The 18,930-nt window shown below is 38.8% G+C and overlaps 1 protein-coding gene across 1 annotated transcript; it reads left to right on the top strand.

Moving 5' to 3' along the window:
* Positions 1-12,015: 12,015 nt before the first annotated feature.
* On the top strand, positions 12,016-13,362 carry LOC131614595 (uncharacterized). Its single transcript, XM_058886159.1, has 3 exons — positions 12,016-12,346; positions 12,674-13,225; positions 13,358-13,362. The coding sequence occupies exons 1-3, from the start codon at positions 12,016-12,018 to the stop codon at positions 13,360-13,362; spliced, it is 888 nt and encodes a 295-aa protein (XP_058742142.1).
* Positions 13,363-18,930: the final 5,568 nt, after the last annotated feature.

Here is an 18,930-nt window from a genome sequence, read left to right as displayed (position 1 = left end):
GAGGTCGCGTCCCTCGAAATATAGAGGTACCTATTAGCAAAAGTCCCTCGAATTAAAAAATCATCAAAGATCATGGTCCCTCGATGTTGCCTATAAATACATGGTCTCGTCCCTCGAATGGTCGCCTAACGAAAGATGATTGTCCCTTCGATATTGCTAAAGGTACCTCTACTTGTTGCCTTCAAAATGACCTCGATGACCCACACGTCCAATATAACAAGGATTTCCTACTTCTATATAGTATGGATAATCCTGGAAATCGTAAAAAGCATAGAAAAAGACCAGTTAATTAAGGTAGTTCTCGTAACCTGCCTAGCTCAATAAAAAACATCTTTTCAAAAACTTTTCCAAAGGCGAAGGCTACGCATTTACGCTAAAGTCCTTACGTCCCCTTTCAATTCAAAACAAACAAAACATGAGCTAAGCAAATTAAGAGCCCGTAGATAACTACGGATGAAAAGGGTGCTTGCACCTTCCCTTTTCATAACTTACCCCCCGAGCCCGTTTCTTTTAAAAAGGTTCTTTTTCTGTACTTTTTACCCTTCCTAACATTGGACAAAATAAAAGTCGGTGGCGACTCATGCTCACCGCAACATTGTTGCATATTAAAAATAAAGTCAGTTCACCGAGTTACAGAACTGGCGACTCTGCTGGGGAAAAATTAAAAGAGGGGTTACCTTAGAGCTTAGTTCATATTTATATTGCTTGTTTGTTTTGTTTGCTTTACTTTTAAAGGGTACTGCTCGGGAATGTTCTTGTGTGAAAGATCCTACACCCGGATCTAGTGTACCTTAGGTATGTGGCATGAGACCAGGGAGACTGTACGACATGTATCGTTATGGTTGAACTGGTGGCCACCGTTAGTGCGATGCTTTGGTTTGTTCTGATGACCCTTGAATGTGATCGAGGAGACATTTGGCTACCGCGTGGTGTCATGAGCACTAATTCGCCTTAGAACCTTAGTGAACTTGACTTTGGCCTATAGGAAGTAGCGAGATGGCTGGCTTTGGATTCCTGACTGAAGCCGGTTGATACTCGATGCTACACTCATTGAGATTGGACTCTAGGGATGTTTTTGGCTGGCCGATTGAGTGCCATGTTGAGATAATGCCCGCGAGAAAGATCATGGATATGAGCACCATAGAACCCGGTTACTATTGTAGGACAGGTTGAACCAACTAAAAACTTCAGTGGGGAGGGTACTTACATATGGACTTCATGCAAGCCTTTAAACCTAAGGCTACTTGTGTGACTTGTTTGTGTTTATTATCTAACCGTTTGGTTTCCTCGCAGGATTTGTTTATACCCTAACCGTTTGACCCTCGCAGGATATGTTTATACACTAACTGTTTGGTTTTCTTGCAGGATTTATGTGTACGTTAATAGCTTGAATTCCTTGCAGGATTTGTGTGTACGCTAACAACTTGAACTCTTTGTAGGACCTACTCATCCTCATTACCTAACTAACCTTTTTCAAGGATCTCAAGTATTTTGGGCGCGCAATTCCAGGTGCCATCATCAAGAGCCAGATTCCTATCAAGGGGCAAGAGGATTTATCTTCCTCTAGCCAGATGCCTTCAAACTCAAGGGTACAATTCCTATCAAAGGGCAAGGGGATTTATTTTCCTTTTAGCCACATGCCTTTAAGCTCAAAAGTATCGTACCCAGAATCAGAGGCTATGACCCACTGGATATGGTGAGCTTGATTCTTATAGAAGGAGGTTCAAAGACGAAATTCAAAATTCTTCAGAAAAAGCTGCAACCAAGTTCAATCTCTAATGTTGCAAACTGGATTCTATAAAGATCCTTGGAAACATTTCATATGCATTTGCATACATATTCATTGCATAACAGAATTTTCTCCCTAGAAATAATCTGCAGTTTTAGATACGAACGCTTGGTTTGTTTTCCACTCTGGGGCACTTGGTCAGTCGATCGAAGATTGTCAGCCATTCTAAACTAAGGTTCATAACCTAGTTGATGCAAAGGTTATCACATTCATACCTGCAATCCAAGTTTGAAGTCCTCCTTCGACTCAACGAGTTTTCTGAAGCAATAAGTCCATACGGAGAAAATCTCCTCAACTTTGACAATCTCTACATCATCCTGCATGTTCATGTGTAGTCTTTCTTGTTTTGATTCAATACTGTTTATATGCAATACTTGTTTATTTTTGAACTATAATAATGATGCATTGAATATGTTTGTCTTGAAAAAATCCATTCGCTCTCGCTCTAATATGTTTTTATTTGTGATACCAAAATCTCAGTGATAAAGCATGATGACTTTGAAGGGAGAATGACGAACATATAATACTCATAATCTCAAATGGTGTGCTTTCAAGTAAAACCCTGTTGATGATGTACAGGCATTGTTTCAAATTCCCAAACACTGGAGATATAAGGAAGTTAATCCCTTGTCAACCCCTTTGAGCCTTGAAGTAGGAGTTTCTATTCGAAAAAACCCTCACATTTATCCCAAGGGCAGGGTAGTGTTCAGTTAATCTGATCGAGCGTTCAAAATTCATCAGGAGTGCACATCTAAGGATACAACAATGGTTATCCTTCAAAAGGTTGAGGACAATAAAAAACAATGGTTATCCCTCGTCGACCAAGAAATGAGGTAGTCACAATATTTCCAACAAGTCAAAATACTCATGATCACACGGCTTGTTCAAAAAAAAAAGAAGAACGAATTGAAAAAAAGAAAAGAAAAGAAAGTCCGCTAGGTCAATAACTTGAAAGAAAATGACTTAGGCAAAAGTTAGGGCATCCCGCTGGACTTCAAACTCGGAATTCAAAAGAATTTGTCCAGGCAAAAGTTAGGGAAAAACGAAAGTATTGCAAAACAAAAGATCCTTAACAAAAGAGCAAAGTCGTGTGATCAGACACCAAATACAAAAGGTAAAGTGACTGTCATGTCCAAACACCTCATCGATTCCTCAGTCGTCTCAAACTCTTCTTGAAGTATGAATACTGGCATCGAGTTAACTGAACTTAGGTTGGAGAACATCACGAAGGGGGTGGGCACCAATAAAATTTTGAGCCTAAAAATCCTTTTCTTTCTAAAAACCGTGAACCTGACCACGTTACAACCCTCAAAAGTCCTAATTGAAGCAGGGTTAATTCGAAAGCATGCTGTAACGAGAATACGGTAAACCGAATCCTAGGAGTTTTGCTAAAACACTTGAGTTGGTATCACACTACCTTTCACGAAAAAATCGATGTTTTGACATCCTTTCAAAAGTTTTCAAAACTTCAAGACAAACATGCACTTTGCATTAGAATTATATTTCTCATACTAAACATTCTTTGCATATGAACAAGTACTTGACACCAGGAAAGTTTCCACCGTGAACTGTGGATGAAAAATTTAATCCTCTCAAGAGACAAGTTGTCTTCAGAACTCCGTTGAGTTCGAGCGAGAATATCTCAAATACTGATCACCCTCAGGGGCACAAAAAACAAAAAGTAGAATACCCTTTTGAGTAAGAATTCATATATCTGGGGCAATTAGTTCACGACTCAAAAACTCCCTCAGAAATGTTGATCAATCAGGGGCATTGTCCCTAAATTCATGATACTGGGGCAAATTGCTTATAACAGCACAAATATCAGGAAGCCCTCCCGACAGACAAAGTAGCTTCAAAAGTGCATCAAAAGGAGAAATATTTCCTATGCTTGACTCAGTCAGCTAAAAAGGGGCATGATGTATTAACACTCCATCTACCAAGGGCAATCTGGCCACAGTTCATAGAATCTCTCAAAGGCACTGAACAACCAAAGAGGTTAGTCCATCACTGGGGCATGATGCATCAGTCACAAATCTCAGCAAAAGCTATTTGATTGTTAGCATCAGGTGGCGTCAATATCTATCTATCCTTCGAAGTTCTGGTTCCAAACATCTCAAGCGTTAGGTATACCAGGCTACTCATCCCAGGGGCAAGCAGACTTCCCCATGCAAAGGGACACATATGGTTAAGAAGATGTTTTTCAACAGCAAGTGACCCGGGGGCAATGAAAATTGAAATCTCGAGGGATCTTACCCACAAAGTTGTTTTCACAACAATATCCCCACAGAGTAATCCTCGAGGAGTTATCTTCAAGTAATCTCTTCCCAACAGAGACTTAGCTCCCCAACACTACAAGCTCTCTGATACAATCTTCTTCTCCAACAGAGTTTATTCAAACTCACTGTTCCTAGTAAAGTTGGCAGTCACAGTGGAAACTTAGTCAATTATCCATCTCTCTCATACCCAGTCAGGGCACATCAGGATCAAATCACCCCGAAGCGGTAATAAAAATCCCCAACTAGGACATTCTAAGATCAGGATGAAGAAAGATTGTCATCATCTCCTGCAGCATACAGAGATTTATTTTCTCAATCAACAATTGCTATACAAAGTTACTAATATGCTTCGACTATATAGTCTATCCTTGCATCATTCACACTACATACATAACATTCATCATTCTCGTTTATTTCGAGAATCTCATTACACAATACATGCATCATGTCATCGCATAAAACTAACTCTACTTTTCAGGTTGACCAATTGTCCAAGAAAATAGCATCAACAAAAAACCAATTTCTATCAAATATACAGTCTGGAAGCTTGAACCCCAGATTCTCAACAGATATGTTCCGGAAGCTTGAACCCCGGATAATCTGAAATCTACGACAGAAACGTTCCGGAAGCATGAACCCCGGACCATCTGAATTCTACGCCAAAAACGTTCCGGAAGCTTGAACCCCGGATGTTCTGAAATCTACGACAGATATGTTCCGGAAGCATGAACCCCGGACCATCTGAATTCTACGCCAGAAACGTTTCGGAAGCTTGAACCCCGGATGTTCTGAAATCTACGACAGATATGTTTCGGAAGCTTGAACCCCGAATGATCTGAAATCTATGACAGATATGTTCCGGAAGCATGAACCCCGGACCATCTGAATTCTACGCCAGAAACGTTCCGGAAGCTTGAACCCCGGATGTTCTGAAATCTACGACAGATATGTTTCGGAAGCTTGAACCCTGAATGATCTGAAATCTACGACAGATATGTTCCGGAAGCATGAACCCCGGACCATCTGAATTCTACGCCAGAAACGTTCCGGAAGCTTGAACCCCGGATGTTCTGAAATCTACGACAGATATGTTTCGGAAGCTTGAACCCCGAATGATCTGAAATCTACGACAGATATGTTCCGGAAGCATGAACCCCGGACCATCTGAATTCTACGCCAGAAACGTTCCGGAAGCTTGAACCCCGGATGTTCTGAAATCTACGACAGATATGTTTCGGAAGCTTGAACCCCGAATGATCTGAAATCTACGACAGATATGTTCCGGAAGCATGAACCCCGGACCATCTGAATTCTACGCCAGAAACGTTCCGGATGCTTGAACCCCGGATGTTCTAAAAAACTACGACAGACATGTTTCAGAAGCTTGAACCCCGAATGATCTGAATTTTACAACAGATATGTTCCGGAAGCTTGAACCCCGAATGTTCTAAAAACTAAGACAGACATGTTTCGGAAGCTTGAACCCCGAATGATCTGAATTTTACAACAGATATGTTCCGGAAGCTTGAACCCCGGATAATCTGAAATCTACGACAGAAACGTTCCGGAAGCATGAACCCCGGATGTTCTGAAAAAACTACGACAGACATGTTTCGGAAGCTTGAACCCCGAATGATCTGAATTTTACCACAGATATGTTCAGGAAGCTTGAACCCCGGATAATCTGAAATCTACGACAGAAACGTTCCGGAAGCATGACCCCCGGATGTTCTGAAATCTACGGCAGATATGTTTCGGAAGCTTGAACCCCGGATGATCTGAATTCTATAGTAGATATTTCGGAAGCTCGAACCCTGAACATCTATCCCAGATATACGTTTGGAAGCTTGAACCCCAAACATTCTGAAGATCTATCATATACACACCCTGGGAAGCATGACCCCCCACTCAGCTAGATGGCATTTCTAAGCCCATCTCCGCTAAAAATCCCTGCATCCGCAAGGGCAAATTTCTTGGTATTCTAGTGTTCAATCCTCTTCCATCTTCAGATTTCGACTGGTATGCAAACCACTCTACATCCTCAGATTTAAGAAGATTGAACAGGGGCAGCTGTCATACCCCAAAATTTGCCCACAATTTTTGAAATTATTTTCAAAATTGGATTTTATAAAATATTGGGTTCATTTACATTGACATCCTGAATTTTATAAATATTCGATTTAAAGTCTATTTTAAAATATAATAGTTTACTATTAAATTGTTATATTTTAATAAATAAAAAATGTTGACCAATGCTTCACATACTTTCAATTGGCTTTTTATTTCAAATAAATAACATAGCTCAGTTGGTTAAGAAGTAAGAGTTGCAAGTAAAAGGTCACGGGTTCAATTCCTGCTTGTTGCATTTTTATGTATTTTAACTTTTTTTTATCTTTTTTACACCTGGACGTACCTGGACACAAGTATGTCCAGATTCTTAATCTTGTGGATCAAGGAAGGTCCATGGGCCTCTAGGTTGGATTTTTTCCTTATTTAGACCGGTCTTGACCTAATTCCACCCTATAAATAGTGGCTCTCCACTCTCTCATTTTCACTAACAATTATCTAACATTTTCACAAACTTTTTCTAACACTCTTTTTAATCTCTTTTCAAAAAAATTTTTTTAAGATCTTGTTGTTTTGGCCGATGATTAACATATTGAGGCCCCCCTATTTCCTTTCTTTGAATTTACTCAATTATTATTATTACTGTTTGATTTATTCATTCATTAATCAATCACGTAAAACTCTTATTTATACTTTTGTACATGGTTAGATATAAGAACAAATTGTTAATCAAGCTTCTATACGCTAAAATCTCACAAGCTTGCCATCTTTTTTGTACTTGTTAGGTGTTTTTTATATTTGTATCTTGTATTCCATTATTATATCAAAATTGTACGTCTAAGTTTCTCTTAAAGAAAATAGATTATTAGAATCCCTTGCCCATTCACTTACACGTATTCATTTGCAAGAAAGCTAACAATTTCCTTCAAAATCATGACTCCATCAAATGAATCATAAAAAGGGTAAAAAAAAATGTTCCAAACCTGTGGTAAGTAAATTGTTAATATTTTTAACCATAAATAACCCGAGTTTTTTTTTATACACTAACAATCTAACATTAAACTCCTCTAAAGAATTTTCAAGCTTTACATTAATTTTCAATCAAAACTCAATTCTAACAAGGTTCACAAACATGATATGAGACCGACAATAAATTCATATTGTAAAAATTTTTTGATACAGAAAACTGCACAAGTTTTGAATCACGGTTTTTATCATTCACTAGCATCACAAACAATATCATCATTTTCTCATGACTGGGTTCGCAACAACAACAACAAATCACTGCCGTCGCAACCCTCCGGATCCCCTTCCGACGACCACCACTGACCGCAAAGAGCCACCGACGTACGCCTAAGACACCGCCCGAGTATCCCTACCTCCGACGAAGCCTCGTCCACCAGCCACCGCGGATCCAATGCCGAACGACGCCCGCCTCACGACCGCGAGCGTGCCGCCCCTTGAGTTCGATTTCGACGACACCCATTTTGTGTCAAAGGGTATTATCTCTTTTATTTCTACGATTCTTTTATGTGGTAATTATGCTTGTAATTTTGTCTTGCTGCAAGGTGAAAACAAGAAGAAGAAAAGCCATGGAAGTTGAAAGAATAACAAAGATAAAAAGAAAAACTGAATCGTGAAAAAGGACTGCAGGGAAAAGGATGCATCTCTCACTCACTTTAGGTTTTTCTTTTGACTTGATGATTTGGGTTTGAGTGTGGCCCAATCCGATTTCATTTATGCACCCCACACCCGTGCGCTATACCCCCTCCTGAATTTATCTTTGGACCAAGTTAAAGGCCCAACAACTTTCTTCTTGACGCTTTTCTTTTATATACTTTTTGACCATTTTTGTTAATTAAAAATAGGTTTTGATTAGTTTTTTTTTAGGGGTTTAATATTTAAAAATCAATTTGACACTTAAAATTTAGTTAGATTCAATTAGATTTAATGGTATGTAATTAAATTAATTAATTAGATTAGATTAGGATTTAATTTTTGTAATTCACTTAGTAATTATGGTTCATATTAACTTTAGGTTAGAAGTAATTAAACATATTTTTTTTCTTAATTATTTAATTTAGTTAGGTTAATTATTTTAATTTTAATTTCTTTTTTTTAATTAATAATCATTAGAATTAGGAATTTTAATTAGTTTCAGACTCGAATTATTTTCCGATTTCTTCTCCCATCTCAAATCCCTTGTATGACGCGTGATTGTTAATTTTTTGATTTTTATTATGCTATTAGAAGGTATATAGGTCGAATGTAAATATATAGTAAAACCCTTTATTTTCCCGCATTTTTAATTTCCGTATTTTTATTATTTATATTGCTTAGATGTATGCTAATTAGGGTGTGTATGGCAAGATAAATCAAGCGTTAGCTCACTAAAGAATACAAGATAAACTATAATCGAATCAAACACACGTTGCACGCACTCACCCTTAGGGTACGCCCCTCTTGGTTGCCTTCGATTAAAAAAAAAGAGGTCGCGTCCCTCGAAATATAGAGGTACCTATTAGCAAAAGTCCCTCGAATTAAAAAATCATCAAAGATCATGGTCCCTCGATGTTGCCTATAAATACATGGTCTCGTCCCTCGAATGGTCGCCTAACGAAAGATGATTGTCCCTTCGATATTGCTAAAGGTACCTCTACTTGTTGCCTTCAAAATGACCTCGATGACCCACACGTCCAATATAACAAGGATTTCCTACTTCTATATAGTATGGATAATCCTGGAAATCGTAAAAAGCATAGAAAAAGACCAGTTAATTAAGGTAGTTCTCGTAACCTGCCTAGCTCAATAAAAAACATCTTTTCAAAAACTTTTTCAAAGGCGAAGGCTACGCATTTACGCTAAAGTCCTTACGTCCCCTTTCAATTCAAAACAAACAAAACATGAGCTAAGCAAGTTAAGATCCCGTAGATAACTACGGATGAAAAGGGTGTTTGCACCTTCCCTTTTCATAACTTACCCCCCGAGCCCGTTTCTTTTAAAAAGGGTCTTTTTCTGTACTTTTTACCCTTCCTAACATTGGACAAAATAAAAGTCGGTGGTGACTCATGCTCACCGCAACATTGTTGCATATTAAAAATAAAGTCAGTTCACCGAGTTACAAGTTCCATGAATTGAAACAAGGGAACATGTCAATGACTGACTATGCTGCTAAGTTCACTGAATTGGCCAAATTTTATCCGTACTATGATGGAGAGGGCGCAGAGTTTTCAAAATGCGTTAAGTTTGAAAATGGGCTACGCTCTGAGATCAAGAAGACTATAGGGTATCAGCAGATCCGCGTTTTCCCTAACTTAGTAGACAGCTGCAGAATCTTTGAGGAAGATAATGCTGCTCACTATAAGACTGTCAGTGATAGAAGAGGCAGGCAGAATCAGCAACGTGGCAAGCCTTATGACACTCCAGCTGGCAAGGGCAAACAAAGAGCTGCTCCGGGCCAGAGAACAAGTGGGGGAGGTGCTCCTGCTCTGATTGTGTGTTTTAAGTGTGGGAAGGCTGGTCATAAGAGTACTTACTGCACTGATGACGTTAAGAAGTGTTTTCGTTGTGGCAAGACTGGTCATATGATGTCTGAATGTAGACATAAAGAAGTAGTGTGTTTTAATTGCGGCGAAGAAGGACACATTGGAAGTCAATGTCAGAAACCAAAGAAGGCACAAGTTGGTGGAAAGGTGTTCGCATTGACTGGTACTCAGACAAACACGGAGGACAGACTCATTAGAGGTACTTGCTTCATCAATAGTATGCCTTTAATTACTATTATTGATACTGGTGCTACTCATTGTTTTATCGCTGCTGAATGTGTTGAAAGATTGGGTCTTATGCTATCTTCGATGAATGGCGAGATGGTAGTTGAGGTTCCCGCTAAAGGATCTGTGACTACATCTCTTGTTTGTTTGAAGTGTCCGTTGTCGATCTTCGGCAGGGACTTTGCTGTTGATTTAGTATGTTTACCGTTAGCCGGGCTAGACGTAATTTTGGGAATGAACTGGTTAGAATATAACTATGCTCACATCAATTGTTATAACAAGACTGTGAGATTTTCAACTGCCGAAGAAGAAGAAGTTGGCTTAGTGTCGTCTAAGCAAGTACGACAATTGCTGAAGGAAGAAGTAGAGATGTTCTCGTTGATGGCAACATTGTCAATCGAGAATCAGAACATCATCGATGATTTACCGGTGGTAAGAGAATTCCCTGAAGTTTTTCCCGATGAGATTCCTGATGTGCCGCCAGAAAGAGGAATTGAGTTTACGATTGATCTTGTACCTGGTACCATACCTATTTCTATGGCACCGTACAGGATGTCCGCATCTGAGTTGACAGAATTAAAGAAGCAATTAGAAGACTTACTGGAGAAGAAGTTTGTCAGACCAAGTGTATCGCCGTGGGGAGCTCCAGTGCTGTTAGTGAAGAAAAAGGATGGAAGCATGAGACTTTGCGAAGATTATAGACAGCTGAATAAAGTAACCATTAAGAACAAATACCCGCTACCGAGAATAGATGATTTGATGGACCAATTGGTGGGTGCGAGTGTTTTTAGCAAGATCGATCTGAGGTCGGGTTACCATCAGATTAAGGTTAAAGATGAAGATGTTCAGAAGACAGCATTCAGGACAAGATATGGACATTATGAATATTCAGTGATGCCATTTGGTGTTACGAATGCGCCAGGAGTATTCATGGAGTATATGAACCGTATTTTCCATGAGTATTTAGACCAGTTTGTCGTGGTGTTCATAGACGACATTTTGATATATTCTAAATCAGAGCAAGAGCATTCCGATCATTTGAAGACAGTATTGCAAGTGCTGAAAGAAAGGAAATTGTATGCGAAGTTGTCCAAGTGTGAATTTTGGTTGAAAGAAGTTAGTTTTCTGGGACATGTCATATCTGGTAGTGGCATTGCTGTAGATCCATCTAAGGTAGATGCTGTGTTACAATGGGAGACTCCAAAATCAGCTACTGAGATCAGAAGTTTCTTGGGCTTAGCCGGTTACTACAGACGGTTTATTGAAGGATTTTCCAAGTTGGCACTTCCTTTAACTAAGTTGACATGTAAGGGTAAAGTGTTCATATGGGATGCACAATGTGAAGAAATTTTTGTGGAATTGAAGAAGAGATTGACGACAGCTCCGGTTTTGACATTACCAAACCCAGGAGAACCTTTTGTAGTTTATTGTGATGCTTCTTTGATGGGTTTAGGTGGTGTACTTATGCAGAACGGTAAGGTAATTGCTTATGCGTCGAGGCAACTGAGAATTCATGAAAAGAACTACCCTACACATGATTTGGAACTCGCTGCTGTTTTTTTTCGTACTAAAGATTTGGAGACATCATCTCTATGGTTCTAGATTTGAAGTCTATAGTGACCATAAGAGTCTGAAATACCTGTTTGACCAGAAGGAGCTGAACATGAGACAACGAAGATGGTTAGAATTATTGAAAGATTATGATTTCGGATTGAATTATCATCCCGGTAAGGCAAATGTTGTGGCTGATGCCTTAAGCCGGAAAACCTTGCACATGTCGGCTATGATGGTTAAAGAATTAGAATTGATCGAACAATTCCGAGATATGAGCTTGATTTGTGAAGTGACCCCGCAGAGTGTTAAGTTGGGAATGCTCAAAATTGATAATGAATTTCTGAACAGTATCAAAGAGGCTCAGAAATTGAATGTGAAAATGGTGGACATTATAGTTGGTTGTGGCAAATCCGAGAAGAGTGATTTTAAGGTGGACGCGCAAGGAGTGTTGAGATTGCGGAATCGAGTCTGTATCCCTGATGACAATGATATGTAAAGGATGATTTTAGAAGAAGGTCATCGAAGTAACTTGAGTATTCACCCCGGAGCTACTAAAATGTATCAAGACTTGAAGAAGATATTTTGGTGGCCGAGGATGAAAGAAGATGTGGCACGGTTTGTATATGCTTGTTTAACTTGTCAAAAATCAAAGATTGAACACCAGAAGCCTGCAGGGTTGATGCAACCGTTAGAAATTCCAGAATGGAAGTGCGATAGCATTTCGATGGATTTTGTAACAGGGTTTCCTAATACTGCAAGTGGACACGATTCAATATGGGTGATTGTTGATAGGCTTACAAAATCAGCCCATTTCATACCTATTAACATCACGTATCCGGTGGCGAAGTTAGCCGAAATCTACGTCCGAGTGATTGTGAAGTTGCATGGTATTCCCTTGTGCATTGTGTCGGATAGAGATCCGAGATTCACTTCTGATTTTTGGAAGAGCTTGCAAGAAAGTTTGGGTTCTAAGTTGAGGTTGAGTTCGGCGTATCATCCTCAGACGGATGGTCAAACTGAAAGGACTATTCAGTCTCTAGAGGATCTGTTGAGAGCGTGTGTTCTCGAACAAGGAGGCTCGTGGAACGCTCATCTTCCATTGATCGAGTTTACTTATAATAACAGTCATCATTCTAGTATCGGGATGGCACCTTTTGAAGCGTTGTATGGTCGGATGTGTAGAACTCCGCTATGTTGGCACGAATCTGGCGAAGGTGTAGTACTTGGACCGGAAATTGTACGAGAAACCACAGAGAAGGTAAAGATGATTCGGGAAAAGATGAAGGCTTCACAGAGTAGACAGAAGAGTTATCATGATAAGCGAAGGAAGGAGTTAGAATTTGAATCAGGTGACCATGTGTTTCTAAGAGTCATGCCTGTGACTGGTGTTGGTCATGCCCTGAAGTCAAAGAAGCTGACTCCACGACTTATCGGTCCTTATCAGATTTCAGAGAGGGTTGGTACTGTCGCTTATAGGGTGGCGTTGCCGCCTAACCTATCAAATCTGCATGATGTGTTTCATGTGTCGCAACTTCGGAAGTATGTCCCGGACCCATCTCACGTGATTCACATGGATGATGTGCAAGTGAGAGAGAATTTTACAGTAGAGACGATGCCGATTCGGATCACGGATCGTGAGATAAAGTCCCTTAGAGGTAAAGATATCCCGTTGGTGAAAGTAGTATGGACAGGGACTACCGGAGAAAGCATGACGTGGGAAATGGAGAGCAAGATGCGGGACTCCTATCCCGAGTTGTTTGAACGAGGTAAGATTTTCGAGGACGAAAATATCGTAAGTGGGGGAGAGTTGTAACGCCCGATTTTCGATGTTTATTTTATTACGTAGTTGTTTGGTGTGTTTGGTGCTTAAACTGATATTTTAATTATTATTATATTAGTTTAGTAATTATTTATAAGTAGTAAAATGATTAATTAGTTATTTGGGTCAAGTAGTGGTTAGTAATTGGGAGGGTGTGTAGTAAGCCCAGTAGCAAATTAAGGATTAGTGAAGGATTAATAAAAATAAAGAAAATTAGAAGGAATAGTTTCTTTTGGCAAAAGAATTGTGAAGAACGTAGAAACAGAGAAAGAGGCTAGGGCAAGAGAGAAAGGAGACTTCCACCATTGTTGAAGGATCAAAGCTCAATCCTAAGGTAAGGGGGGAGAATGGGTTCTTTAAATGGTGATAACAACATGAGGGGGTAGTGAGGGTTCCTTTCCCTCTTTAGGATTCATAATTTATATGTCTGATTCCTTCTTTGATGTGTGAATTGATTTGATTTGTATGATGTTCTTCATGACTAATGAGTATTGTATGATTGTGGATGAAATTCTGTTTGGATTGATGAATTATGATGTGGTGTTGGGTGTTGGTTGAGTTGTTGTTGTGCTCATAAGAGGAACTGAATCTGAATGTGAAACTGTCCAATTTGATGAGTAGGAATTGAGTTGTCATCATGTTAAAACTGATGTAGTATAATAGGTTAGTGAATCTAGAGGAAGGGAGTGAGTTAATGGGTGAAAATATGATGTTTTGGACCTGAAATCGCAGACTGGAAGTGATGAAAACGAGTGAGAACGAACTGGTGCGAGTGCAGACTTTGACAGACAGTTTTCCTGTCAGTTTGCGTATGATACGCGTATGGGTTGGGACCATACGCGTATGAGGGACACACCCAGGGGGCTATACGCGTATGATACGCAGCCCTGTCCCATCATAGCACAACTTCTGGTGAAACGCGTATGGTACGCGTATGGAAGGGAGGCCATACGCGTATGGAAGAGTGATACGCGTATGGGAGAATTTTTAGTGCAAAACTGGTCCTGATGGTACGCGTATGGGACGCGTATGGGGAAGGGGCATACGCGTATGGGATAGCTATACGCGTATGGTTACGCTAGTGTGCAGAATTTTCCATTTTTGTGATTTTCTTCTAATTCTTGAGTGAGATGAATACCTTTATGAGTTCCTTGAATGGTAGGGCTTAGGTAAACGTAGAGAGACTGTAAAAGTTATGCTTCGGACCTAGAATAATGTGATAAATTTGTGTTGATTGTTGTGAATGTAACTTCAAGGAAATGAAATTATAGTTGCATGTTGTTGAGTTGGTTGATAGCCTAAATGGCAATGAGTTGAGGGCTGAAGCCTTGTGTTGTTGGGTTGTGTTGATTGGATGTTCATATTGCATACATATGTGGTTGAGGGCTTATGCTCTGTTGTTGGCCTGTATTGGCGTTGTTGAAGGCTTATGCCTTGTTATTGCCTCTAAAATAATGGCAATTGTTGGGGGCTTATGCTCTGTTGGTACCACATGCATGTAGAGTTGATAGTTGCATTTTCATTCATCTGATTGACTGTAAATGTTGTGTAACGATGTTGAGGTGGAATTGATGGAGTGAGAATCTGTTTATGATTGTGTTTGTGCGTGGTGTAGATACTACTCCTTAACCATGTGATATTTCACCGTGTATTTATTGAATGTAATTCTCACCCCTTTTCTGTTGTTGTGTCTGTGCTTCTTCGGGAGTACAGATAACCAGGTACCAGAGTAGTGCTTGGATTGTCGAGTGTTACCTGATCGAGTCTTAGGAGTCGCTCTGATACGTAACACGGGAATGTTGGGATACGCTGTGCTTTGTTTTCTTTTCAGTAAAATGTTAAATTGTTACGTATCTTGATTTTGACATTATTGTTGGACCACCTGTTTAGTGGATATGATTTATTTGTTGAGGCCGTGGTGCCATGAAAATTAATAAGCTGTTTTAAATTCCGCTGCAGTATTGAATATTCTATTTTAATGAGGAACAATAAAATAAAATGAATGTTTTAGTGAATTGTTTAGAAGATGTGACATCCTACTCGCATTACTCTGATTATTTATGTATTTATAATTCGTTATTTTCGATATGGGAAAGTGGGGTGTTACAGCCCGCAACTCGGTTAACCTCGCCAAGGCTCTCGAACCGTTCTCAATGAATCCTTGCAAGGGGCTCTGAATCCTCAATAGGGTTAAGTCTCCAGACCTCTGTCCGTGACTTGGTCAACCTCGCCAAGGCTCTCGAACCGTTCTCGGTAAATTCTTACAAGGGACTCTAACCCTTAATCCGGTTAAGTCTCCGGACATCTGTCTGCAACTCGGTCAACCTCGCCAAGGCTCTTGAACCATTCTCGGTGAATTCTTGCAAGGGGCTCTAAACCCTCAAATTGGTTAAGTCTCTGAACCTCTGTCTGCAACTCTGTCAACCTCGCCAAGGCTCTCAAGCCATCCTCAGTGTATCCTTGCAAGGAGCTCTGAAGCTAAAGTCCATGCGTCCTCAGTGTATCGCTCACCAAGATGATCAATACCCCTAAATATGGTTACTTGGGTAGTTTTTTGAAATATTAGCTTCTTTTTTTTTTTAATTTGGTTATTTAAAAAAAATCTTCAATAACTAGTGGCTATTTATATAAGTTATGGAGTTAATTATCCTCTAACTAATTTTTGTTAACCAACTTAATCAAATTTTAATAGACTTTCCAAAAACAGTTACAGTGTTTTGGTTATCTCTAACACTCCCTTACAAACTCATAGTTAATTAAGGTAAATAACATTGAGTTTATTTTTCATATTTTGAAACATAATAGTTGACACTGGCTTTGTGAATGCATTTGTTATATGTGTTGAACCAAGAACATGGTAAATGTTGAGTTTGCTAGTTACTACTCTCTTACAAATAAGGTGGATATCAAGTTCAATGTATTTGATTATAGGATGAAATATAGGATTATGAGATGACATAACTTTTGAAGTATTATGACATGTTGGATAATTATACAACATAATCATGCACTACGTCAGACAAGATTCCTTATCATTAAGCTCATTTATAATTATTTGATTTGCACATACATACATTTAAGTTTTATAATTGTCTTTAATTATCTTACTCTATTGATGGTACCAAAATTGGTTGATAATATGTTTGATTATCAAATTTGTTGATGGTACCAAAATTGGTTGATAATATGTTTGATTATCGAATTTGTTGATGGTACCAAAAAATTTCGTGTACAAAATCATGCAGATTATACATACTGGCAACATCAGGATAAGCTGACCCTACACACCATTATCTCCTTAGTCGATCAAAGTATCATTACCATGATCGAGAATGTCACAACTTCCAAACAATAATGGAACATTCTTAACAAGATGTTTGCAAGCAAAACCTGCCCTTGCATCATGCATCTTAAAGAACGCTTGTCTCAGTTCAGCAAAGGTACACAATCGGTGGTAGGTTTATCTACAAGCAATCAAAGTTATGTCAGATGAACTAGCTATAATCAACTTTCTATTGGATGGTGTTGATATCATTATTCATACATTGAATGGCCTCGGATCTAAGTTCAAAGAAACCATTGTTGCTCTTCCTGCTCCTGAAAACTTAATTGAATTTCATACACTCCATGACTAGCTGATTAACTATGAAAGTCATCTCAAGAGAGATGAAGATGCATCTCTCATAGCATTTGCTCGTGTTGCATACAATGGAAAACAACACTACCAAAAACATGGTTACACTAATAATCACGCCACTTCATCTCAACAAGACAGATATGCGTCTCCTGGATCCTCCAAGAGAGTCACTTGTCAATACTGTGACAAGCCTGGACAAGCAACAAAAGTCTACTACAAACTGCATAGATACTCACCTAAAAACAATTTTGGCTCATCAGCTCATCATGCTCGAGCAAACGCTGCAACTCCAACAGATTGGATCTTGGATTTGGAAGATACACACAATCTCACCAATCAAATTGATAACCTTCATCTCCAAAGTAACAAGAACAAACATAATCATTATCGGTGATGGATCCACAATTTCGATAACTCATACAGGTAAGCTTATTATTCCTACCGAATTATATAACTTGCATCTACCTAAAGCTCTCCATGTTCCTCATATTTCACAAAATTTAATATATGTTTCATCTTTATGCCAAACTAACCCCATCTCAGTTGAATTTTTTCTAATCATTTCTTAATAAAGGATCTGAAAACAAGGGCATTGCTTCTCAAAGGATTGCATAAAAATGGACTCTACCACATACTGCCTCTTACCACCTCTCCCACTGCCTTCCCCATTATCAACTCATTATCCCCACTATGACATCATATCTTTGGTCACCCATAAGAAAGAACAATGAGACATATCTCATTTGTCAATAAAAAAAGACAAGTAAGCATCTATACCATGCATCTCATGTAGTAGTTCCAAGAGCCATAAGTTGTCATTTACTTTTTCTAGTATAGTTAGCAAGAGACCACTTAAAATTATTTATTTCGATATATGGGGTCTACTCCTATTAAGTCTTTATATGGTTACTTATATTACTTGATCATTTCATTAAATAGATTGTTGTATCCAATTAAAAATAAATCACATGTCTCAATTATCTTTCCTCAATTCAAAGTTATTGTTGAAAATTTTTTTAACTTACCTATTCTAGTGTTATACTCGAATAATGGAAGGGAATCTATCAAATTAAAACCATTTTTATCTTCCAATGGCATATCACATTACACCACCCCACCACATACACCTGAACTCAATGCTACAGCTGAACGAAAGCATAGACATATAGTAGAAACAGCATGTGCACCTATGCATCATGTTGAACTACCTAATACATTATAGTCATTTGTTTTTTGTATTGTAACATGCTTAATAAATAGATTATTCATCCTAAATATCATTATGGAGACTCCATATCAAGTACTACACCATACTCAACACAACCCTAACAATCTCCATTCTTTTGGATGTGTTTGCTTCCATTGGTTGAGTCCTTACAATAGCAATAAACTACAACCAAGAAACCTGCGTATATTCATAGGTTACTCACCTTCATAATATTCCTACCAATGTCTTAACCCCACCATCAACCGAATTTATACATCTAGATATGTCACCTTTTATGACAACCATTTCTCTTACAAGCACCTAACCAAACCAGCACCACATCCTATAGATCCTCCAAGCATCAACCACATTCCTCCAGACTATATAGTTCCTATTGAACCCATTACCAATACCAATACAAATCCAAAAACTCCTAAACCATAACCAACATAAATTCTGCAAGAAGCACCCTTAAATTCAGACACATCATCAGGTAATGACATTCAAATGTGTGGATAGAAAATATTTGGAAGATCATTCTTTGAAGGAAATTTTTAAAGAGACTAAAAACGAAATTGACAATATTTAGAGAAGAAAACTTATTTAACTCAAAAGATTATCACAACACTCTCTCCAATCAACACATCGTCCAACAACCTCCCTGCCTTCAACCTTTGAACCACTGCCTGCCATCGACCGTGAGTGGAGCAGTTGGAGAAAAAAATAGACACGTTTAAGATCTTTACACCAATTAGTGTACATATTAATATTTGGAAACTCAATGAACATCCATGGAAGAACAGGGCAC

This window comes from Vicia villosa, linkage group LG6, assembly GCF_029867415.1.
Source record: "Vicia villosa cultivar HV-30 ecotype Madison, WI linkage group LG6, Vvil1.0, whole genome shotgun sequence".
Lineage (NCBI taxonomy): Eukaryota > Viridiplantae > Streptophyta > Magnoliopsida > Fabales > Fabaceae > Vicia > Vicia villosa.
Note: the sequence above shows the minus strand (reverse complement) of the source record. Positions and strands in the feature narration are given on the sequence as shown.

Coding starts and splice junctions, on each gene's coding strand:
- LOC131614595 (XM_058886159.1), top strand. CDS start 12,016: ATGTATCAAGACTTGAAGAAGATATTTTGGTGGCCGAGGATGAAAGAA. Junction 12,347..12,673: donor AGTGATTGTGAAGTTGCATG/GTATTCCCTTGT, acceptor AATCTGGCGAAG/GTGTAGTACTTGGACCGGAA.